Raw genomic sequence first — 25,672 nt, forward strand, 5'->3', positions numbered from 1 at the left:
TCCCGCGACCTCGTGCTCAGCAGCCCAACACCATAGCCACTGAGCAACCCCAGCGAGTGCCTGATTGTTCCAGCACAGCATCTAAATCACTAGACTCCCCAAGCTTCTCACACAACAGCACGTGTGCCTCAAAAAGATTTAATAGTTTGCGTTCAGCAATGAATATGCCCTTGCAACTCGGCTGCACAAACGCATGTGCCATTTGCATTTGCACTGCCTTTGTATCGTGGTGAAAGTCTTAACACCGACCACCCCGAAAACAGGCAAGCAAGCCAAAGAAAGCCATTGGCTCAAAGACATTTTACCCAAGTTACCTGCCACTATGCATTTATCTGCACAATGACCATCCTTTGACGCGTGATTATGAGGTAGTAGGCTACAGTGTCGACAGGAGCAGCATCACAAGCATCGAGGAATGAAGCGAAACTTGATCCATGATGCCAATCTTGAATGAATGTGTGCATAGCATGCAGCCAATGTTTGCATTCTTTTTTACACCATTCGTGATGTGGACAGTTCTAGCAGGCAGCGTGCCGTATAACAGACTCGTGCAACAGCCGCACCACGTCAAGATTTCGAGAAAGAAGAAAAAGAAACTGCGATTCTTACACGAGTAAACTCGGCAGTCCTCACACCCAAGACGTCGCACTCACCCTAGCCAGGATGTCGGCGCTGATGGCTTCGTGCTTCTTGACGGTCGCCTCAACCTGAGAGAGATTGCTTCCGTAGCGCGGATCGGAGAGCACCTGCACCATTTCGCGGAGGTACCCCTCGCGCACGGCGCTCTTGCGGTCGAAGCGGCATGCCAGATTCTCCAGCTTCTTCTGCCTCAGCAGCTCCTCGCGCAGCGCCACCTCCCGCGCGTGCTCGGCCTCCTCGAGCTGCTCCCACGCCCGCTGGATGTCGTGGGCCATCTTGCCCTCGGGCGGCACGTACAGGGGACGGCCCAGGGCCTTCTGCTTCGTCTGGATGTCGAACAGCAGGGCCTCGATGTCACTTCGCTCTTTGTACCTGGAAGACCGAGCAATTCACACATCGTCACCCTTGGTAATGAACCTCCGATCCGAATTATACGGTGCGCATGTGTCAAAAACTGAATTACTTTCACACTGTTTGCAGGGACACTACATACAGAAGAAAACATGGGTCAAGGTCATAAGATAGATTTGTGACCTAAGAAAACAAATGTATCACATTTGTTATTAGATCACCAATAGGTGGTGAGCCAAGATCTTGGATCACTGGTAGGTTAAGATAACAAATGTTCGTCACCTGTTATTAGATCACTAATAAGTGGTGATCTAAGTGCTTGGATTACTGGTAGGACAAGGTAGCAAATGTGCCAAATGTGTTATTTATAAAAATGGATCTTGGATCATAATTACTCCTGTACTGTCGGTGTGACTTCTAAAATAATATGTAGGACTCAGGGGCGTAGCCAGGGGGGGGCTTATGGGGCTTCAGCCCCCCCCCGAAATTTTTTCGTGCTGTCCATGCACCGCCGACCAAAGCGACCCCTGGCGCCGGAAATCACTCTGGATTTTGTCTAGAATGTCTTTTTGACGCTCGAAATAGATTTAACCGCGAAGATTGCGAACTCGGGCTGGATTTCGTGCAACGCCCATACACCGGCCGTCATATATCGCCAAGCAGTCCCATCCGAGTACAAAGTTTCAAGGGCGCTTTGATGGTGAGCGGGCTCGCCGCGGCATCTCACTGAGGCCACGGAATCTATGGAGCGCATGGATATCAATTGCGAAACTTTATGGGTATAAATCTCATAAGCTCTTGATGTGAAACGTGCATTGACATTTCCAAAGTTGTGCTTTAAATTTTCAATTGCGGAACTTTGTGGGTTTAATGTTGTTATAAACATTTGACGCCAAAGGTCCATTGACCTTTCTAAAGTCTTACATCGGAACATACAACGAGACAAGCCAAATCAACACACTAGCAGACCAGTTGACAGAGCACGCAGCGAGGTCCAATGAGACGATGCGTTGGGGTGGTTCATTTGTGCCGTCATGTCACATTAAAAAATATCAACATGTTTTTTAACCTATGCCAGAACATCCATGTCAAGACACTAAAGCCAGCCAAAGTAACTACGTTCTTATTTATTTTTTCTACTTTGACTTTTATTCGCCGAGGACACATTGAACCTCTTCAATTTTTTTTTCTCGCTACTCTACCCGCGGGCTGCCAGAGCGAGCCAGAGCGCATATGTTTTTCTCGTATGGCCCCGACCACCGCGCGGTGCACTTGGGTGGGCGTTCGGTTTGCTCTGGCCGAGTGGATTTTCACCTGACAGAGTTTTGGAAGCTTTCTGGCTAGCAGACGAGAAAAAAAAAAACAATGGTCGCTCGCCGCCATCACTGCGGGGACTCGAAGGATTGCACCGCGTTCCTTGAGTGGAACCTTTCCGGAAAGTCTTGTTTCGCCGGTGTAGGATACTGAGCAGTATGCGTATGGTTCTCAATGGGCCAATCATCTCATGTTTTCTTCGGTAATAATTCCGTAGCCCAATTAGGTGCCCGATGTAGGCGTTCGATTCTGGCCAACATACTTTCCTATGAGTTCTTTTTTTCATTTAAGTGCCTCCACCCCACAGAAAAAAAATACATTGTTGCGGCGCAGCGAATTGTCGCATGGTGAAAGTTCGATTTTGATACTTCTTTTGCGGAAAGTAATGGGTGACGGGACGCTTCAGTTTCCGGATACGTTTATTGTATTATTGCGAAAGCAATTATATGGACATTCCAGGCGCATTCCTGCCGTCGCCGTCGCCCTCATGTTTCGTATAAAGTCCAAGGGTGATAAAATCGTGACTACCCGCTGCATGCTGTATGTGCGAGTGAAAGCGTAAGAGGGGAGGTGGAATGGGTGAGCCGACGATGGTGGCTCAGTCTTGTGTGCGCAAAGGAGAAAAGCGGGGAGCAAGCGCGCCGCATTCCGTCGCGCACAATACATCGGGGGGAGTGGATGGAATGGGGGCGGAATCTAGGATTCTGTGAATCTATGATTGTGCAACATGTTTATTTGCCTTGTTTGACGCATTACATACAGTTACTTTTTCTTACATACATAGACTCATTGGAGACTTATACGTATACTTATATATCTTGTTGCGAGGTTTTGTGTATACATGCAGTGAACTTTGTTTCCAGTGACACTTTTTTGTCCTTTATCAAGCCGTATTTTCGCATTTGTACATCCCATTGTATCCTTGCATTTCTAATGTACGAGGGCAGTCAAATGAAAGTGGACCTACCCTAACCGCGCAATAATGGTTCGGTTCATTATCTGCGAGGCATGCGCGTAGGAGAACGGCATGTCTCATTTGCAAAAGTGACACGCAGATGTGAAGATAACTGTTCTTTAATGCTCTCATACACTGGGTTGAATATGGTTGCGTCGCATGGTGGACACTTCAAAAGTTTAACAGCTCAGTGTCGCGAAGTTTTTGACAGCTAAAGGTGTTTCCAAAACAGAAATTAATCGCCGTATGGCTGCCGTTTACGTTGAACACGGCATTTCATTGACCACTGTGAAGCATTGGAGCAAACGGTTTAAAGGACGTTGTAAAGACATTCCAAGACCGGGCCAAAACCATCGTGCAATCACCCCCCACACAATTTCAAAAGTTCATGAGCTGATAAAACAAGAAGGGAGCATAAGCATCGATGAACTGGCAGACCGTCTGAACATCAGTCACGGTTCGGTTCACGCCATAATTCATGAGCTTCTCGGTTATCGGCTCTTTGGTGCGCAATGGATCCCCAAGATTTTGATCCATCGCGAGAAGACGGAGAAGTTTCGCGCTGCCTTGACTCATCTGATCGGGTATCACAATGAGGATGACGACTTCTTGTTTGCATTTGTGATTGGGGACGAACCTTGATGCCACTACTACGAGCCTGAAACACGACGGCAAAGCTTACAGTGGAAACATACGAATTTACCACGCCCAAAGAACGCAAAGGCCACCATTTCCGCTGGAAAGGTGTTGTTGACTTTTTTTTCGGCCGTCAGGGTCCATTACTGATAGAATTTGCTAAATCTTGAGAGGCTATCAATTGTTTCCGATATTGTGAAACGCCAGAACGGCAGTGTGTCGCAATCAAGAACGAACAACGGGGACAATTGACGAATGGGGTCATCTTGTTCCACGACAATGCCTGTCCCCACGTCGCTTATGTGGTTAATACAAAACTGGTAAAATTCAAGTGGGAAACGCTGCAGCATCAGCCATGCAGCTCAGACCTGTCACCTTGCGACTTCTACATTTTGGGGCAGCCGAAAAAACAGCTCAAGGGAACCAGATACAGACTTTTTGAAGCAGCAACCCAAGGAGTTTTATAAGACGGGAATCACGCGACTCGTTAGTCAATGGGACAAATGTCTAAATTCTCATGAAGACTACTTTTAAATAAAGTACCCCGTTGTTGGCTCACATTCATTCGACTTGCCCTCGTATATCTTGCAGAATTCCTGCTTTTTATACGTGCCCTCTGTTGCGACTATGATTTCGGTGCAATTACTCACGATACACGACCAGTGACAGCTGCTCCTGCGTAATACATTAAAACGAATTACAGCGTCATTGAGATTTTTCACTGGCCATTGCATATATACAAGAATGTAAGCACGGTTCTTGAATGACAAAGTTTCGTTAACATATTTGTCCTCAACCTGTTCAGTTCATTGCCTTTTAATTTTTCATATCAGTGGCATGCACTGTTTTCCTGGTTTCGAAATGATATACGTAGTTCTAAAGTTCGTGTGATATTTTCTTTACTTAAATAGACAAAAATATGGAAGCATTGATACCAGTTATTTTGGGCAAAATGTTTGGCACATACGAGTATATTCTTTTGTGAAAAAATACATATTTTATTGTTTTTACTGTGCGTAGCGTTCAAGAATTCGTTTGCAGCATCTTTGGCAATGACAATGCGGTTATTATTCATGGATTTGATCCCTTGAGAAATTGTTTAAGAGGAAGCTTTAGCTCGGGCCTAATCCGACGCGGCCTATTCAAATACTTGTAAAACGCAGAAACGCTTTTCTTAGATAATCCTGCTTATTGCTTTTGTTGAAATTCGTTGCATTTGAGAGAGAAAGTTAAATCCTAGTTCTGTTGGAAACACAACTTCGATTTAGGGCCTGAATTTTGTTTAAAATATTTTGAAAAATTCGAAAGTTTGAAAAAATAGAAGCACGACGTTTACAAACTAATAGCTATGCATGAAGAACAGACATTGTGGTTCTGTAAACGGCATCTATTATAACAGTCAAAGCGGACAATTTTGCTATGTCAATTTGTATCTTACGTGAATTGGTTACGTTGTGTACAAGGGTTCTGCACAAGCCGTATTTCCACAATACTAAATTTTTTTTAGATTCATGTGTAACATATCCATTTTGTCCGCTATAGATGTACTATTATATGCAATTCACAGAATTGTGATATCATTTTTCATTGTTGAGTCACGGAGTTTTAAACTTGATAGTTTCGTTTTCTGAAAATTTTCGATTTGGCCAATTTTTAATAAATACTTGACCTCCTAAATGAAAAATTCGAAACCAGTATTCACTAGAATTAAACTTCTTCTTTTAAATGCAACAAACCTCCTCAAATTTGGTGAAGTGGTTGCAGCGAAAAACGAATTCCCCTTCTACATGTATTTAAATAGGAGCACCCGAGCTAAAGCTTCCTCGAACAAAATTTCTGGCTACGCCACTGGCCCCAGTTATATATATCCATATATATATATATATATATATATATATATATATATATATATATATATATGCGGCCAGTGGCGTAGCCCCCCCCCCGAACAAAATTTCTGGCTACGCCACTGGTAGGACTCCTCTCTGCAATGCACCATGTGGCATTGAGTGTAGAAATAAATTAATTAAATAGACGAGTTGCATTGCAATTTCGTGGTCAAATGTTTTAACATGCAACAGCTTCAAAGTACAACTATCAGTTTTCCTGCACAGCCTTTTCCAACAAGTTCCCCCCCCCCCCCCCCTGCAGCATGGACTTACCCTTAAACTTGATGGCATGACATGTTGCGTCAGTTCCAACTTTTAAAGCTGCTGCTTTGTTTTTCAAATGTAAATGCTTCGCTTTTATGCATACTTTTAATTCTCTTATTCTTTAGCAAGCTCTCAATGCCTCAAAAGTACTTTTCGAGCTGAACTCGCAATTAACCTCCATCTATAGTACTGTGAAGTTTCTGCAATGACTGTTTTATATCATTAAAAAAATAGCTTGTTTTGATACAAAATTAAAATTTTTGCTGTCTTGGCTTTAGAGTCATGGAAAACATCAGGATTTGAGCGATTACAGCCAATACAATTTTTATTTTTAGGAAATTTTACTGTCTTTTCAGTAATTGACTTTATGGCAGCATGTGGCAGTTGCCGAATTGATGCCAGCCAGTACTCAAAGCATAACATCTTGCAACAAGCTCAGCACTTTGCACCAATTTCGGGAAATAAGCACTCCAGATTTGGAGCAACATGCATTGCTGTTCCACTTGATATGTCTACACGGTTGCAGTCAATATGTCTCCGTGCTGTGAAAAAAATGCAGCACGAGAAACAGTTATCTGGCATATTTTGCGCATGTATTTTTCAAAACTTGTGCTAGGCGCAAGGTTTCTATCATGCTTTTATATTGCTGGCTTACTTCTGCAATATCGATATATCCCTTAAAGGCATTAATTGAAAAGGTTAATTTGTAAAAGTTGCTCAATAATTAACTATACTGACAATTATCATGTAAATATTGATGTTTGCCAGTGCTGCTACTACAGGATTTGGTCAGCAAAAATTACGATTTTGTCTCAAATGGCTTATTTTTAACAACTTACGACTATTGTCAAAAAAATCAGTTTGTTGTGAAAATTAACAGTATCCAGTGAAATGTGCAATGCACACACAACATGCACTCACTTGGGGGGCTTCTCAACAGTGCGATACTCCTTGAACTTCAGCAGCTCCCCCTGGATTCCCTCCAAGGAGTTTGGGAAGCAATGGTCCTGCAGCTCGGCCGTCTTGGCTTGGATCCACTCCAGGAGCTTGGACGTTAGCCGCTCGTACATGTACTTCTGCCGATCGGCGTCCATCATTTGGGCCACAATCTGCACGAGTGAGAAAGAAAGAAATTCAGCCCGTTGAGCCCATACAGTCTTCACCAAGGTGTAATCCCATTCATATACAGGTGGCTTGCAGTGGGATAAAATATTTATGCGCTTCAAGCTGGCAAAAGTGTCACATTGCGTGACGCCATTATTAAACAGACTAAAATTCTCTTCTGTGCACCAATTATTGTGACCTGAAGCAGAGTTCCATGACAATGTGCGCTGATATCATCATTATCAAAGAAACCTAAGATACAGAACAAAATGCAACAGGTAGGACTATCATCCTTATATGCTGCTTTAGGTTCATTCGGCAATGCGACAAGTAAAGAAAAACCATATACAGACATCCCTACACTTACTGAAAGGAACAAGGCTTTTTAGCCATGTCTCATATTGATTAAAGCATCTTATGTTAGGGACAATAGCTAGAAAGAACAATACAATTATTGAAATAGCAAGTATCGAGTTTGCTAGGTGTTTGGCTTATAAAAGGTAATTAAAAACTCAAACAAATTTGCATAGAAATGAATGTCACTTACATTGGCAATACGTCTGCCCTGTTTCATCTCATTTTTCATGCGGGCAAACGTGTGGTAGTAGGACGCAACATATGTCATGACCGATTTCTCGTCAGGCTTGTTTGTGTCAATATCTGGAGGCAAACAAACAGGCAAATTAACAACAACAAAAAAACATGGTTCCCGCAGTCAAATTTTCTGGGACAAAAATATTATTTTTAAAGAATGTTGCCGAATTCATCTCTGACGAATACCTGTGAGAATGCAATAGCATTTAAGCATTATATGACGCATCATGACAGGATTCATAAGTCTGGATGGGTTTATTGTGACTGTAGTACATCTGCAACGTTTGGTGAAATTCATTCTGCAGATGACTCACTGCCAACGACAGCAAGTGGGAGATACTGTATGCTAAATTATGATACACCCCTTCCCAATTTTCGAATTTTGTACACCTCTTGTGAATAGTACATCATTAATTACGCCTCCAGTCCTTTTGGCGGGTATTAATTTTGAGTTTTATTTACATCACGAAAGAAGGGATTTCATATTTTGTGATTCCACCCTTAACATAACCTGTTAAGACCTTTTTGTCAATTGGGAAAGTAGTGTTATTACACTTTCTTTTCTTCCAGACAGTACGATGCAGTTACCGTTACTGTATCACAGTCGTCGGTTTCTTCCCTCGAACCCTAGTAATAACGAGAATTTATTATCTCCCCTATTTTATGTTGCTACATCTTCAAAACCAGATAGCTAGGCCGATTCAGAAAAATGGGAGGGAAAAAAAACTGTTGCATTTAAATATAGTAATCTGTTGATGGTCTGTACCAAAAACGAAAGTCTCAAGAACAAACAAAAATATCCACCCTTATAAAAACAACATTTCAGTTAATTATGTCAATTTGTTTAGATCATTACCTTCTGCATCAAGAAGCCTAGGAATTCCCAGCTCTCTCTGGGCCACGTTGAAGGCATTGTTGAGGTTGTCGATGTGGTTAACTGGCTCCAGGGCACCGTAGTCGATTAGATCGGGTCGGTGCGAATGAATCAACGCGTTGAAACCCATACCACTCCGCCAGCTGGAGCTGAAGTCTTGTATGTTGACAGCAGGATATCTAAACACGGGCAAAAATGCTTTTAAGCATCAGCAAAAGCTGTTTGGCAGATTAACTATGACAAGATCGAGATGCCCAATATATTTTTTCATAATTAAAAAAAAAAGTGCGTGATATGCAGACACAAGAACTGGGCAACAGAAATGACAACTGTCAGCTGAGATGCCATAATACAGCGAAAGAGAATACAGACAATTACATCTGCACACACTCTAGCGAAAGCAATGTCGATTTGCCACGATTCATGGACACATAGTTTCTGTCTCACAGGAAGGTTGCAAATCATGTGTAACAAGTCGTCCTCACGGAAGTTAAATGAAGTTTCACCTATATACATGCCACCAAAATTATTTATTACTACTACTAGTAATTATTATTATTATTATTATTATTATTATTATTATTATTATTATTATTATTATTATTATTATTATTATTATTATTATTATTATTATTCATGGTACCGAGACTTGGCAACTTGGAGTACGAAAATTTATGGATATTCGAGGAAAACTGCTTTTTTACAGTATAATCCCGATTAAAGTCCCTCAAATTTTCCTTTTTGCAGGGTGCAAATGAATGGCAATGACACTCAAAATATTTGCAAGCACTGTCAATACAACCATCAAGATTGCCAGGTCAGTGTGGATGTTCTTCTAAATAAGCACATCTTTTTTTTTTTTTTTCAGTGGGGAGAAGACTCGGAAACATACCCTGATGTCTTTCTTTGGCACCACAGCAGCAAGGCATCCTTGGCTGATTTCTTTTCACTACTTTCGTTGTCTTCGTCCTGAGCGCAAGCATGCACAAAAATACCGCTTAGCCAAACTTGACTTAAATACAAAACAAAACACATTGCTCGACTCTGAAAAGGCAGTGAAACTCACCACGTCGATTTCGATGTCTTGGATTTGGAACCGCAAAATGATTGTCCATATAAGGCCAAGAATGAGTCGCGGGTTCCCGTCCACAATGTCTTCGGCTCCTATACTTTCCAAACGAACCTGAGCAAAAGTGACAACAGCGAGGAATCTCAATGTACAGGTAGCCAATTAAAAATATTCATTAATCAAAATTTGTTAATCATTGAGTTTATGGGAATGTGCTGAAATTTCAAAGTTGAAGCTAGCCAACAGATAAGTCACGTCTGCCCGGCAGAAATCATAGGACTAGCACTGCACTTTAGAATGTAACCATCCTTTAAGATGTGCTACAACGTTTGCTAGCAATTTGGCTTGACAGCTTCCCAAAAGTGTCCCCATAGAAGTTTGGGACAATTTGAACTGGAATGCCTGCGCCTTCTTTCTTAAACTGAATTTTGAGGACAACCAAAATTCTAGAGACGACCAGTTCACTCCCAGCCCAATTCACTGCTTGGCATAAAACAACTGTCGAGTGGTTAATAAAAGGGCAACCTTACAGCTTTGTAAATTATAATTCAATGTTTAAATTTTCTGTTTTTGCTTTAACGGCCTTAGACAAGGTCAGTCCATTTCTGGCCAAAACTGCTTTTGTAACTTTTAATAAAGCTGCCTTAACTTTCTAGCTATTAGTAGAGAGTTTTGAAGAACTGAATGCGTATAACAGTTTTGTAGTTACCACAGTATACAACAAATAGCAGGGTACAGATCTACGTCCGTGAAACTTGGGAATGCCTTCAGAGGAAGCTTCTTTAGAAGGCATGGTTTATAAGTAAAGAAAAGAGTTTGGCTAGTTTGTGCTGTTGCTTTTGCTGCGAAATAGTTTCTAAGGCAAAAAAAATAATAGCAATCTGTCCTCGATGTCTCCCTTTTCTTTTTCCATTAAAATTATTTTCATGCTACAAACTATGTCGTAGCAGAACTGTTCGTAGTTTGGGCTAGAGACCGAGAATTGAAGAACCATTTTAGCAATTTTTGGTCAGAAGCGTTGGCTACCAAGAGGAATCTTTAGCTCGAGGGCTCCCATCCAATTATGTGAGGAATGAAAAATCATTTTTCTCGGCAACCATTGCACCAAATGTGATGACGCTTGTTGCACTAGAAAAAAAAAAGTTAAAATCCAGAAATTGTTGAAAGCAAACTTTTTTATTTCGGTCGTCAATTTAAAAAAAAAATAATAAAGATTGTTGAAAATCGCAATATTCCAGAAAGTGAAACTGTCAAGTTTGCAAATCTGTAACTGAGCAATGAAAAGTGATACCACAACTCCATCAATTGCATCTAATAGCACAACTAAAGCAGACAGAATTGATGTATTATAGATGGCTCTTAAAGGGGCCCCGAACCAGCCCTCCTGCTTGGTGAGATAACATAGACCATGGGTAGCATACGCTGCTGTGAATATCTCAGCCAAATTTTGCTGTCATACGTGTGGTGTGTGGAGCTCACAAGCGGATCGCAAAGTCACCTTCCTCTCAAACATTCTCTTTTCAACAGAAGGCCCTGTTCTCACTCTCTTCTGGGCACTTTATATTGTCATGACATTTTATTTTGTCATTCCCTTAGAGAGCTGCTATTGGCCGATAGCTGACTTCAAGCTGCGGTCTGCTACATGGCGTAGATACCACCGCTGCCGCGGGGTACCGCCGCAAGTCCACTGGCTAAGCGCACTGCAGCTCACTGACGGCAACCACGTTCGGCTTATGTTTAGCGCGTCATATACACCAAAGACATAAGTCGTGGCGCCTACGTTAACATCCAAAATGAAATTTGAACTGCGTGCCATGGTGACATTTAGAAAGTGAAGTGTTGTGGGCATGCCCCACTCCACCGTAGCATGGGAGAGCCTTCGCAGTGCAAGACACTGAAGAAGGAACGGGAGCAAAGCACAGGCCATGTTTGATTGCCAATAACTCCGCTTCTGCAGAACGCATTGAAGTACTTTTTATGGCAAAGTATTTCTGAAATAACCTATTTTCACTCCAAATGTCTTTCTCCACCTCGATAAAAAGTGGTTCAGGGCTCCTTCAACTACACCACTAATATGTGAGTAAGACGTTCGCAAAACCATTGCAAACATTTCAAAAAATTCACTTAGGACATAAATTATTACATCTAACTTGTCCACTTAAAGTGCGCTATGAATGCAGTTTACAGAACTGTGATATCTGTTCATTTTGCAGAGTTGTGGATTTGTAAACAGTGTGCTTCTCTTTTCTTTTCTTTTTCAGACTTACCAATTCAGACAACTTTTGTAAAAACTTCAGGTCCTAATTCGAAATTCTGCTTATAAAAGCCACTAGAACTTAGCCTTCTCTCTCAAGTGCAACAAATTTTATTGAAATCAGCCGAGGGTAATCTCGGGGAAAAGCATTTCCGCCTTCACGTGTAAATGGCATCAAAGTTGGGCCCGAGCTAAAGCTTCCCCAGAATCAGAATTTATTATGAAATGTTCAATCATGTTACAAGCATTTGGTATACCGAAGGAGGTCCCATAGTCGAAGAATGTATCAGGACCTCCTATACAAGAACAATTACGATAGTTAACAACTCAAAGCAACAGCAGCACACAATAAGGTAGTACACAAGCAAGAAGAAAGAATGTTAACAAAACAAAATACAAAGTTGATTACAAAGAATAACAAGGTTTAACATATCTCATGGTAGCAAGAATAATTGCATGGGAAGAAAAAGAAAAAAGAAAACACAAGGCGTTAAGGGGTTAAGCTACGTTAAAGCTAATCGGTATTTGATTGAGCATATTGAACGGGCGGCGACATGCTTCGTACCTTGGTGTGCAAGAAGGCCAGGCTCTTGTTGACATTCTCGATCTTGTGGACACGCATCTTGCCATTGTTCGGCTTGCCCAGCTTCTCCCCTGAGATGATCTCGAGCAATTTGAGCAGCTTTTTGCCGTCTGCCAGGTCGACAAACAGGTCGTCCACCTCCATCCGGGCCTGAGAGAAGTCAAACAGAAAAAAAGAAGCACTCTTAGACAGGGTAACAGTGAAATGTGAATAATTGCGGAATCGCCTCCCATCACATGTTAAGCATTCTTCCTCGTTAGTAATTTTGCAAAAAAGCAGTTGCTATAATTTCTCATCAATACATAATACTTTCAATTCTTATCATATATTGTTGCTTTGTATTTCAAGGACTGATTTTTTTTTAACTGTGTTACTTTTTTAATGTTTTTACTCTCTGCATTTTTTAAACATGGTGTTTGTTGTACCCCACATGTACTGTTTATATAACCTCCTGACAGGAGGTGCCCATACAGCCTTGTGCTCTGGGACCACCTTCCTTTCAATCAATCAATCAATCAATCAATCAATCAATCAATCAATCAATCAATCAATGAAAATAATGTTCATTATTAACAAAGGTGGCACATACTGCGTTGAATATTATTTGGAATTGGGCTGTAAATTTATCTATGTATTTTTTCCACTCATTACATAAAAACACCGACAGAGTGATTGATTTAGTGTTTGTTCATTCGATTGGATGGTCCCATGTTAAACTAATTTCAATATGTACAGAGCAGCATGTAAAATGAGGTAGATATACGTTAGCTTTGCTTGAATTACAAAGAGCTCTAATTGATGCTGAATGACAACTGAGCCATGGGTGATTGCATGAATATGGAAGTTTCAGATAGCACTGTGTTCCGCTTATGTTTAAAGTAGTGTAGAGTGCATTGTTTGCACTAGTATGAGCATACACAAAAAAAAAATATTTTTTCTTTTTTTTTTTTAGGACCATAGATGACATCCTGAGAACAGGAAGTGCTTCGCTTTCACTAATTAAAAGTGTGATGGAAACACATGCCAACATAACATATACTTGACTGTGGAGGCCTCCTGGCAGGGTCAGTTAGCCTTGTTGCATCTTATAAACATCTGTTAACACTTGAATGAGAAAGTACAACCAGAACATTTAAGAGCGCACCTTTTAAATCAATATTTGGAAAACCGTGGGGATTATATTTCACACCTGCCTGCTTCCAACGCCGCTACGATTTATAGGTGTGCATATTCCTGAATGGTATTGTGGCACCATGAAGTGCGACTTTTCTTTGCGTGGTCAAAATAAAAACGAATAAAAAAGTTTAGTTGCTATGCAAACCATCTGAAGTGGTTGGTTTCTCCTTCTGCTTCAGCACTTATGCTGCTTCTTCAATGTCCAATATTTCACAAACAAAAAATTTTAATATGAGTACAGCTTACACCTTAAGCAGAGTAGGTAAATCTTATTCTGAAAGTACATCAGATCTTCGTGCAGTATGTTGATTTTTGTTTTATTAAGCATGCTTCTTTCTACATGCAAAGCAAAACATTAGAGCTCAAAGGGCACAAAGAGAGAGGTATTGTCATAACACGTGAACTCACATCAGAAGATTTTACGATACCTACACCGATCTGTTGGGTTCATTTAAGTGTATAGAATGCTGTCCACGTTTTGCACCAACTGCGCGAAGACTTCTTGTCATAATGCTTGTCTCAAAAATATTGCAGGTTTTCTTCCGTCTCAAAGAGTGAAAACTGACTCTTAAGTGCAGGCAAACATATTGCCGCCACAGCCCCCCAAAAGCAGCGGAGGCAAGCTAGTGAACTTGAATGTCCTTTCATCTTTGCATGTTATCATTTGTCTTATCAGAGGTATCACTGCAGTAAAGCTGTTGAGCAGGTGGGAAGCAACACAGGTGCCCTAAACATCCCACATTTTAACGCAGCCAGCATGCAATAGAGAGTGATAAGAACAGAAAAGCATGGATTACAGAGTGATAAGGAAATAGCTTTCCAACCACTCCAGGTATTACAGTCACACATGTCAAATTGCTGCACATGTATTTGCTAGCAGTAGCTTAGGTCACGACACAACCTTCACAACAGAGGAAGAGGCTTTGACCAATTGGTCAAGAAAGCCCACTGATACTCCATCACCAACATGATCATCACATGATCATCACCATGTCTATCTATGCTCACTGCAGAAGATGGCCTCTCCCACTGATCTCCAATTACTCCTATCTTGCATCATTACAGTCTACCTCATTCCTGAAAATTTCCTAATGCCGTCGGAGGATTTAACCTTACACTACCCTCAACAGCGTTTCCCTTCCCTATCTGCTATTGTAATAGACCATTGGTTACCTTCCTACATATAAGATGGCCTGCCCAAGATGCCACGATGCATTGTATTGCCAAATGCATGCAGCTAGTGATTTCAGCTTTTTATTTAATTGCCCATGACATGTGTTTGTGTAAGACAACTTCTAAATAACAACGCAAACATGTTCGACGCGCTGACAATAAACATTTCAATCAGCATCGATCACTTCGCACTCACTTCTGTCTTTGACAAGCTCATTTATTTGTGAAAAAACAAGGGAGAAATGAGGAAAAAAAAAAAGAAACTAATGCAAGACATTTTAAAAGAAAGCATGAGGAAAGAATAAATTTCAGGGGCAGCTGCCACTAAAGCATAACAAAAATACATGTCGCCCATTTTACAACATGGTTCATAATTCCAGGCCTCTATGAACCGTATTGTAAAATTAGCTATTATGAAATAGCCATGGTAGCATTTGCAAGAAATAAAAGACAAGAGAATTAGCAGTAAAGAAACAACTGCACATAAGTGGAGTGATTAATCCAAGCCCCTTTGGAGCAGCTTTTGGAGCAGCTAAAACCTCACTTCCCAGCTACAAATCAACCTTTTGGAGCAGTTAACACACACGTTTCCAGAAGCAAATATTTAGTCTAAGCTAGAGTAGTTTTGCCATGTCCTCCAACGAGAATTGGTAAGTGGACACGCACATGCGTATACTTGTCTAGAATTCACTTATCACTCTTCATTTTCCTGTGGAGAGTTATGGTAAGCTGCATCTATCAAGCAACAACAACTGCGATTTGCCGACTCATCACGATGCAGCACCTTTTCACGCGCAGCAAAGACGGTGCTCGGTCTGCTAGTCATAGCCACGAACCTATTCCAGTATTGTCTTTCTGTTCAGCATGTACTTGCTGGCCCTCAGAGATGTCATGGACCACTCACCTGTCAGCTCCCACAACCACACAAAATGGTACTGCGGTCATGGGAGACTCAACGATGGACTTCAAGCACTTGACGTTTACTTTCTCCGAAATACTGCAAAAACGCCTTCTTGGTGCATGCTTGGAGCAATTTATGCAATTTATGCCGAAATGTAGCAGGATTAACCGACTCGAAATTTCCTTGGTTTCAGGGTCATGTCCACAGTGCCAGCTTTTGTAACTCATTATGTTTCTCCAAAAATCTTCAGTGGCGATTCAAGCGACAAATGGGAAGAAAATGCGTCAGGCATTACGTCGCCCTTCTTTGAGGTCCTGGATCCATGATTTAGACCGCATTCACCATCCTGCAAAGTCTTTTTCAGGAGCTCACTTGACACATGTTCTGCCTCTTTGAGGAGCAAAATGCAACTGACAGCAAAGCAATCGTATCACTATTTGAAGCCAGCGCAGCTACAGGCACCCCAGCAACAGAACGCTAAAACCTTGGCACTTGACAAAAGAGGGTAGAGCAAGCAATTGAATAATAAAGGCAGTAAAGCAATTGAATAATAAAGGCAGTAACCGCTGCCAAATATCGCTCAGCGTCATCTAAGTTTCCTGACCGAGGAGAAGTTATCTCGACAGCTGGCAAACAACTCCTCTAGAACGACCGCTTGCGTGAAAAAAGGACACTGAGCAACCATGACGCATTGTTTCAGAAAAGATAAAGCAAAACTGTAACAGTTAGATAATGTGTGATGACAGCACAATGCAAAGAACGTTGGAGTAGAACACCAGTGCTTCATTGAACTGATCAGGAAGATTGTCTATCAGCTTTTTCAAGGAACACTAGGTGTGCAAGCCAAAGTACGCCAAGAGATTATCCCGACTGCTTGCAAATGCCATCAGAGTAGAATATACCATATGAACGAAACAGATCTATGTATAAAGCTGTGGCCAACATAATGACATAATGAAATCTGCACCGTATTTTCTTCTCCTTCTTCTATTGACCAGTGACAGAGTGCAGTCCTGACTAATTGGAGGAGTGACTAGAAGAGGCAGACATAACTTTCTCAATAAAGAATAATTTTTGGATTGCTAGAGACAAGGAACAAAAGCCCCTTTGTCTCTACAACACTGTTCTTAAAGCATATGAGGGGGAACCCAAAATAAGAACAAAATATTTCCATGGAACTCTTCGTAATTGTACTGCTGTGCAATGCCCACTAAGTCAGTGTAGGTGGATACTTCACAAGTAAGTATCCATGCCGATGCCCTCATAAAATGCCTTATGGGTTCATGAAAATTTTCCCGACTGTAGTTGCACTACTCTTGCAAAACTGTGACATTTATTTGTAAGATACAGCACATCACCCGAAGATTTTTATTCCTCTTTGGAAAAACTACCAAAGAAACAACTGAAATGCTTCTAATGACATTTATGGAGCAAACACCGAGCCATACGTGAGTTTTTGAGTGGTTTGGGCATTTCCAAGAGGAGGAATGAGCATTAAACGCTCATTCTCATTTCGGCTAACCAACTAGTCGTACCTATGAAAAGGTTTGACAAAAACCCAAATAGAGTTGTCACTACACAACTGACATAATTTCAGAAGCTGCTGGCACGATTTGGAGCTCTTGTGAATGGTTTCCAAACGTGGAATTAGGTGCAAGATGTGCTGCCACAATCTTTATTCCCCATGTGCTGACATAAGAGAAGAAACAAAAAACAAAGGTCACTTGATTGATGTTGTGCCCGGATTTAAAGAAAGCAAATTGAAAGCAACCTAGACGTTTTTTCAAAGATCATCACAGGTTACAAAAGCTGGTGCTATGAACATGACCCCGAAACCGAGCTAATTACATGGCAGTTGACGGCTCCTTCGTCACCAAGACCGAAAAGAATGCAACGAGTGCACTCGTGTGAAGATGCGGATCATGTTTTCCTTTTTCTTCCTTCTTTGGCACTTTTGGAATTGCACAGGATGAATATGTCTCTTCTGGCGATACTTCCAATCAGCAATTTTACTAGGAAATAACAAAGCAATTAAGAAAGTATGTTCTAGGAAAACATGCAAAATTGTGGAATGTGGGCAAATGCTGTCCCATCACGACTGCCCCACAGTTCACACTGCTTTAGTAATGACATGGTATTTAGCCTCTGAGGAATGGGCTCGCATTCCCCACGTACCCGTTCATGAAACCGAGCTCTCTGTGATTTTTTGGCTGCGTTCCTAAAGGAGAAAATTCGATAAAGGAGAGATTTACACCGTGCATGAGGTGAAGACAACTTCATGAACAAAAACTATTTGTGTAAGATTCAGCGAGGGCAGTGCGAACTCATCAATCATGGATGTATGTGCTCACTCATTCCCTCTCCATAAATAAGAATTGTAATTTTGGAACAACCCTTTTTTAGGCCTAAATGAGTGTGTCCATGCTTAATGGGTTGCTGCTGCCTTTGCTAGAGCACGCACAGAGAGCCATTTGCAACGCTAAATATGGTGTTTGTACTGATTTGGGACACATCTTATCTGAAGCCTTTTGTGTTTCATATAACACCTCTGAGATGTGTATGCATGCGATATTTTACTTGTGGTGGCAAGTTATAGGTTGTGTTTGATCTGACTTGAGTCCCCTTGTGTGAAGCCTCTTGTGCGTCATATGTCTAATCACACAAGAAGAGAGGCATAAAAAGATGCAAATGTGTGCATGGAAACCTCGGAGGCAGCAACCACCATTTGGCAAGTGCACGCAAGATGGCGCCACAATACCACGTTGCAGCAAACACAGTGGCTTCATCAAAGCATGTAGTATCTGTACCTTGCTGCACCAGGTCTGCTATGGTAACACACCTTGATGAGATTGACAAGCAAGAGTGTGTGTGTGTGCAGTTCACCTAGTCCAATAGAGACTGGAACTTGTTCAGAAGTAGTTTTATCAAAAGAACCTTAGGTGCTCTTTGTCTTTTTTTGAACCACAGTGCAACATTTTATTCAACATTTGCCTTGTGCTTTTCATCTATCTCCTGTCCGAGTTCTTTTCTTTTTCTACACCTCCCATTAAAAAAAGAGCTAGTGGATGTATAAAAGAGATCCTGAAAGGATAAGACTAAGGTATAGCAGTAACCTTGATCAAGACCTTGTTAGACATGGTTGCACATAGGGCACTTCAACAAGCCATGCTAATGTTGAGCTAAATGTTTGCTAATAAACACCTTGACAAGGACAACTGAAGAGTTTGTTCTCACAATTTTGTAATAATGGCTTCAGAACAATAACACAGGCCTCTTTAAATCATGGATAGGTCAGCAATATACACTTGCTACCGCGGTCTACTCCACTGCTTGCAGAAGGCAAATTTGGCCTAGCTTCTTACAAAATTTACTAGAAGGAGCCTTGGCACACAATAGTTTAGACACAGTAGTTTGGCTACTGGCTACCATGGAATGACGGGTAGTATATGAATTTGTCTAATATTTGTGCTTGTAGCCTCAGATGTTCTTGTGGTGTTATTTATTATGCTTTAACTTTCTAAATTTCCAAGCAATCACATCTCTAAATGCATGAGGGCAGCGAGCTTTTGTGCACGCGTATAATCATCACAAATTGTTGCATTTATAACACAATAATTTGTTGCAAAGTCACAAAGCCATTCGAAGCCAAAAGGACCAAATTTCGTCAAATCCATGTACTACCATATCATTCTCATACTAGGTGAACTTGCAGCACCCATAGACACTAGGGTCAGTGACAAGCTATAAGAATGCAGTGGCAAATATTGCAGCACTGTGTAACCCACAGACAATTTTCATAGATGCACCAGCCAATTACATTTTCTAATTTCTGTAATGTCATGGAGGAGGTGACCTTGTCCCAATATCAGCATCCGTAAAGGACAACGTTTTCAAGTGTGGAAGCACTGAGAACATGTCCAGTGCTCTGGTGGGCGGAGCTCGTACTCAGTTCTTATACTATGCCACCATGTAACCCACAGACAATTTTCGTAGATGCACCAGCCAATTACATTTTCTAATTTCCGTAATGTCATGATGGAGGTGACCTTGTCTCAATACCAGCATCCGTAAAGGACAATGTTTTCGAGTGTGGAGGCACAGAGAACATGTGCAGTGCTCTGGTGGGTGGAGCTTGTACTGAGTTCTTATATTATGCCACCATGTAACCCACAGACAATTTTCATAGATGCACCAGCCAATTACATTTTCTAATTTCCGTAATGTCATGGTGGAGGTGACCTTGTTTCAATACCAGCATCCGTAAAGGACAATGTTTTCGCGTGTGGAGGCACAGAGAACATGTGCAATGCTCTGGTGGGTGGAGCTTGTACTGAGTTCTTATACTATGCCACCATGTAACCCACAGACAATTTTCATAGATGCAACAGCCAATTACATTTTCTAATTTCCATAATGTCATGGTGGAGGTGACCTTGTTTCAATACCAGCATCCGTAAAGGACAGTGTTTTCGAGCATGGAAACACAGAGAACATGTGCAGAGCTGTGGTGGGCGGAGCTTGTACCGAGTTCTTACTTAGGTTTCCACACCGAGTGTGCTACTCGGCGGATTCTGCCACATCGTCAAATTCCGTAATGGCGGCATTTTGAGCCAATCAGAGAAGCCATAGCAGTCCTATCGACCAATCAGAGCTGGCAAGATGGCGGAATTCGTCGATGCCAGGAATAGCACCAGGGAGCGCAGCGCCTTCTGCAGAAAAAAATCAGCGAGGCAGGCGGCGGCAGACGGACTGACCTTCTGCAGGAAGGAGTTCATCCACTTGGTGAAGGTCTTCTTCTGGATGTGTAGGCGTTCCTCCTGAAGGGCCCGGATGCGGCCCTTCTCGAATTCCATGGCGTCCGCTCGCTGCGACATGCCGACAGCTGTCGCCGGTCGCTCCCTTGTCGCTCCTTCGCTGCGCCGCGTGCCGCTACCTCATCGCAGCGCCCGCACCACCTGAAACACAGACGCAAAGAAAAAGGAGGAGGTCAGCCAGCGATGACGACGCAAAGCCAACGTAGCAGACGTACGCAAAGCCAACGTAGCAGACGTACGCAAAGCCAACGTAGCAGACGTACGCGTATGTCTGTTGCGCAAACGCGTCGATCACCGAGTGCTCTGCCGTCTCATGGGTGAGCCATGAAGCGAGATATTTCGCAGATAGCGTCGCGCATTATCGGCGTCGCTGTCAAGCGGGGGATAAGGCACGGATGGATGAAAAAAGCAACATCCTTTTGTTGTTGCGGTCGTAACAACAGAAGTCTTGCACCTAGACGGCGCCTCATGGCGAAACGTCAGGAATTCTTGGCGTGGCGAGAACTGTGCGTGTCGTGCACAGCTCGCAACTGCTGCCGTCACAGCGAAAGAATCCGCGGTGTATAGAGAGGCACTTCTCTTGCATGAGCCAAATCCGGTTGCACTAGTGGGCCACCACCGTGATGGCGACAGAATGACATGCAGTATTTTGGAACGGTGCCCCTTCCTCATCGGCGCGGTATGTCCATGTGTAAATTTCCGTGCACTCCGTGGGATGAACTAATTTTGACTGGTTATAGTGCAAATTGTAATTCTGGCACTGCCATTAGGGAAAATTTCTCAATTTTTCACCCATTTATATCGATCTAATAGTCACATAAACCACCGCTGCGGCTAAGCGCGATGTCGTGGCTTCAATTCCCGGCCGCATTTCAAAGGACACGAAGTGCAAGAACGGTCGTGCACTTGGATTTAGGCCCACTAATTAGAACTAATTCAGAGCCCTCCTCTAAGGCATCCTTCATCATAACGCACTGAGCAGTTTAGGGCGTCAAACCCCTCGATTTAATCGCTTACATTTTACTAGCACAGTTCGGACAGCCCGCTCACGCATCTCAGCGGCCGGTGCTCCGGCTTTTATCGCTGACGCAGTAACCAAAGGAATGGCTTTTGTAAAAAAAAAAAAGAAAGAAAAAGAAAGAAAGAAGAAAAAAAAGAAGACTGCGGCTTCACGGCGTAGCTCATCAGCTGAGCAACAAAGGAAGGAAGGAAGGAAATCAACGTTATTCAGGTCCTGCAGGCCACGAGAGCTTTGGGCTCTCGTTCGGAAAGCCACACACGAACAGAATCTCTTGCACGCTCTCGACGCAAGCCCGTCGACGCCACTGCTGCTCACCATGGCATCAGAGATCGGGTGGCGCGCGCAGTCAGGTCTCGGAGGCCATGCTGTTCATCCACCCCACTCCGAGTACCTTTGTTTCACTACAGTGAACTAGAATACATATTTCACTGTAGTTTCACTCTCCGTGAGGCAATAAGCTACGCAAGTAGTGCGGTCACAGATGTCTCGCTCCGCGCGTTTCGCAGTGCAGTTGTTTACGATCTGCGACATCCTTCTGTACGGAATAAGTACTTCATATGTTACAACTACAGGTCGTGGACGTCAGGTTACGTCGAATCACGTGTTGTTTGTGTACCTTCGTGCTTCCAGTGCGTGACGCACTATGTTTTGACAGGGAACGGAGGCGGCGTGCTGCCGCAGCTGCTCGCAGAAACGTGTCATTCCGCTCTTTCGACGGAGATGAGCGACACTTCCATGTGGTATATTACGTCACACTTGGCGGTAGTCCTATATGCCTACATCTTTCTTTCACCTATGTGACGCACTACTTCTTCGTCGCGGATGCGAACAGAGAGAAGTCTCTCTAACCATCGCAGCGGTGTCTCCTATGTCTGAAATCGCCTACCGTATTTACTCAAACATAGGTCAACCTTTCTTTCTTTTTTTTTTTTCGAAAATGTAACCTAAAGTGAGCTAATGTCTTATATTCGTGACCAATGAATCTCGACCTACGTATTCGCGAAGAAAGCTAGCAAAAGCACCAAGCTAACGGAGATGCTCCGTCGCACCCACCGTAAAGCCAGTCTGAAGATCATACAGACTGGCTTTTTTTTTAACGAAATTCTGCATATCCCACGCACTCGACGACGCCGAGGATGATGTCGTTTGGAATGCAGAGGACAAGTGCGAAGCATCCGTGGAGGACGACTTCTCGTCGGCAATTCCGACGAGGATGCAGCTTGTGGCATCTCGACTAGCGATATTCAGTAGCCGAGCTTACGGCAAATAAAGGCTTGTCATCATCATAGCTCTCGCATTTTCTAAAAAGATATGGGTCGACCTATATTCGAATTACATACCCTTATTTCTTCGCGAGTTCAATTTATGGGGGTGGACCCATTTACGAGTAAATACGGCACTAAAACGTGCTCGAAATGCTTAATCTGGCTGAAAGAAAGGAGGCTGTTTTCAAAGTAATGTTCATTTGGCTTTGCTTACAGTGCTTTCTAACATCCTGTGTCATGCTAAAAAGGTTGCGCTTTACAGTTAGATTCACTGTCCGCAGCCGACGCTACAGTCAGCAGACGCTTCCACGCTGTTCGTCAATCGCTGTGTTTGGGTTTTGAAACGCAGTTCTTAGAGCGGTGGCCAAGCTTTCACATTCTTCCTGACACCGATTAATCACTAAGATTTGTCCCTGCCGATGACACGTGCGTGACATATGGCATACGACCGAGGAAGTAAACACATGTGAGAAAAATACATAAAACAAACTCGACGGAAGCAAGTGTTTCTGTGCCCTTCGCGGGAAATGTCTGGCAAGAAATGTCGACGGGCCGCGAGTTTGTAAACAAACGAGCAGTATAGAGGGAAAACGAGCAGACGACTGGACTACGTTAACACTTTCCGGCTTTTCGCCGACTTGAAAAACAATCTTTACCAACTAACCGAAATGAACAACGCGTAATCATTTTCCGTCTAGTAGAAATTCGAGCCATTAAAATCTGTCAAATATTTATTTTTCTCGTTGTTTTCTTTTTGACCGCACAAAATGCAACGGCAGCATTGCCACCGCCTATCCGTGAGGTCACGAAATACGCGCATTCTTCGTCTGCATAGCTCAAGCAGACGAAGAACGCGCGAAGTATGCCGGATGTCCGAGAAACGACCCATTTCCCCGGGTATACGTATGTACAGCTCTCGAGTGATATGGCTCCCGCTAAAGAAACGTTTGGCCCCAACTTCTAACTGTCAGGCACGCCGTTATCTTTATCGCAGCAAGCTCACATGTAAGAACGCGCACGCACAGCCCCTTATCGCAGTCTCCATTGTTTGTAACAAATGTTGTGGCATGCGGCCGCGATAAGCGACGCCGACTACCGCCTGTTCGAGAGACGCGACGATCCGTGAAGGGCCGCGCGTAGTCCACCAAGCAAGTCACGGTCGGTCAGCCACGAACATCGCAACCAACGGCCTAGTCAAGCAGAGGTCCAGCCACGTCGCAACGAACAAGTGCACTCAACCGCAAAACGTCGGTTATTGAATTAAGCCGCGAAGTTTAACGTACCGGAATCGAACAGTGGGTTACGAAGGACGCCATAGTGGGGGGACTCGATCGATTTTGACCACCTGGGGTGCTTTAACATGGTAAACTAAAGGAAAATATTAAGTCGAGCTATATATGTCGATACATTATTCTAGCAGGGAAGAAGTTTGGGCGTGTTGGTGGAATACATTCAGACTTGGCGTGTTCTGCTTGTCCCTGTGTCATTTTTTGCGCTATGTATCCCAGTCTGAAGATACATTATTCGTCGTTTTCTCCGTGCCGATATGCCACCTTGAGCGCAGAAAACTGTCGCCGAAGGTCCCGTTGCTACTTTTAAATTTGAATCGCCCGCTCCTGTACGGACGAGTTGACGTAATCTCCACGTGAGCTCTCTCTACGCCGCTCTCTGTGAATCAGCCAGTGCTGACGTCACGCGCGAGAGGTACCATAGTCCACAACAGGTGGCGCCACTCCGACTTTCATTTTCGTCCGCTTTTGTCGCTTATACAAAAACGCTGTTCTCGATACGAATGATAAGTTCGCTATTACAAAAGCCCGATCTTCCAATATAGCTCGACTTGACATTTTTCGTTTAGTGTGCTTTTATAACATGCACCCAAAGCACGATACACGCAGAGTTAGTGTAATGCGCGTTTTATATGTTAGTGTATAGAGCACTGTATATGGGAGCCACATACAGTAACTCTAGGTATAAGGTCGTCTTTGCATTCCGACCCCATCGGAATGCGGCAGACGAGGCAGGGAATCGAACCCTGACCTCGAGGTCCGCAGCAGAACGCCACAGCCGCGAGTTAAAGAATAGGGCAAACTCCAGAGACGTTTTGATTCAATCACGTCACCGCCGAGCGATGACGTGATAACAGCGGTAATTCGCTGAAGGCAATCACAGACAACGCGCGCGTGATAACGTACTCAGAGGGGAATACGGGTCTAAAATAAACGTGAGCAAAAGGGCAGAACGAAGGGACATGCACATGCGCCATCTGCGTTCTAATTGCACGTCTTATTACGGAGAACACTGTTTATAGCGACTCACTTGGAAGCAATCAAAAGAGGGAAGAAAACCGGCAATTTTTATTCCCTGTTCATCAAGACCCTCTCAAAAGTCATAATAGAAGTTTTAAATTCTTTCTATCGATTTTTTTGTTGTTGTTGTTGCTTTGAACATACTTTCTGTTGATGTGCGCAACTGAATATCGCGCGCGATCGATGTATGCAAGGCTCAGATATGACGTGTAACTCATCGCGATATGAGTCGAGAGCTTTTTTTCCCCCGTCCTCGCTAAGTTGCAGCTGCTGCTTCAATCGTGGCGCAGCAGCACCGCATTGAGTCTACAGAGCAGCTAAGGACATCACGAAACGATCGCTGGGCGATTAGGTCGTTTAGCCGGGGTAATCAAGAGGGCTTGACGGAAGAAAAAGAAAAAAGCCGGAAATACGTATATGTACGCACCTCGTGGGTCAGAGCCGGTCCGAGACGGAAAACGAAAATCGCACACCAAAAAACACGTAC

At 43.1% G+C, this 25,672-nt stretch overlaps 1 protein-coding gene across 3 annotated transcripts in view; it reads right to left on the reverse strand.

Moving 5' to 3' along the window:
- The window catches only part of LOC135919257 (spectrin beta chain-like), a 236,561-nt gene that overhangs the window by 95,059 nt on the left and 115,830 nt on the right, over positions 1-25,672 (reverse strand). For all 3 annotated transcript variants that reach the window (XM_065452967.2, XM_065452970.2, XM_065452968.2), the window contains exons 2-9: positions 20,531-20,731; positions 12,509-12,676; positions 9,687-9,803; positions 9,513-9,589; positions 8,603-8,799; positions 7,700-7,812; positions 6,970-7,157; positions 654-1,011 (exon numbers count right to left, since the gene is read on the reverse strand). In XM_065452967.2, the coding sequence (XP_065309039.1) occupies positions 654-1,011; positions 6,970-7,157; positions 7,700-7,812; positions 8,603-8,799; positions 9,513-9,589; positions 9,687-9,803; positions 12,509-12,676; positions 20,531-20,650 (1,338 nt within the window). In that variant the 5' untranslated portion in view covers positions 20,651-20,731. The remainder of the gene's footprint in view (positions 1-653; positions 1,012-6,969; positions 7,158-7,699; positions 7,813-8,602; positions 8,800-9,512; positions 9,590-9,686; positions 9,804-12,508; positions 12,677-20,530; positions 20,732-25,672) is intronic.

The sequence above is a fragment of the Dermacentor albipictus genome, chromosome 7 (genome assembly GCF_038994185.2).
Source record: "Dermacentor albipictus isolate Rhodes 1998 colony chromosome 7, USDA_Dalb.pri_finalv2, whole genome shotgun sequence".
NCBI classification, from domain to species: Eukaryota; Metazoa; Arthropoda; class Arachnida; order Ixodida; family Ixodidae; genus Dermacentor; species Dermacentor albipictus.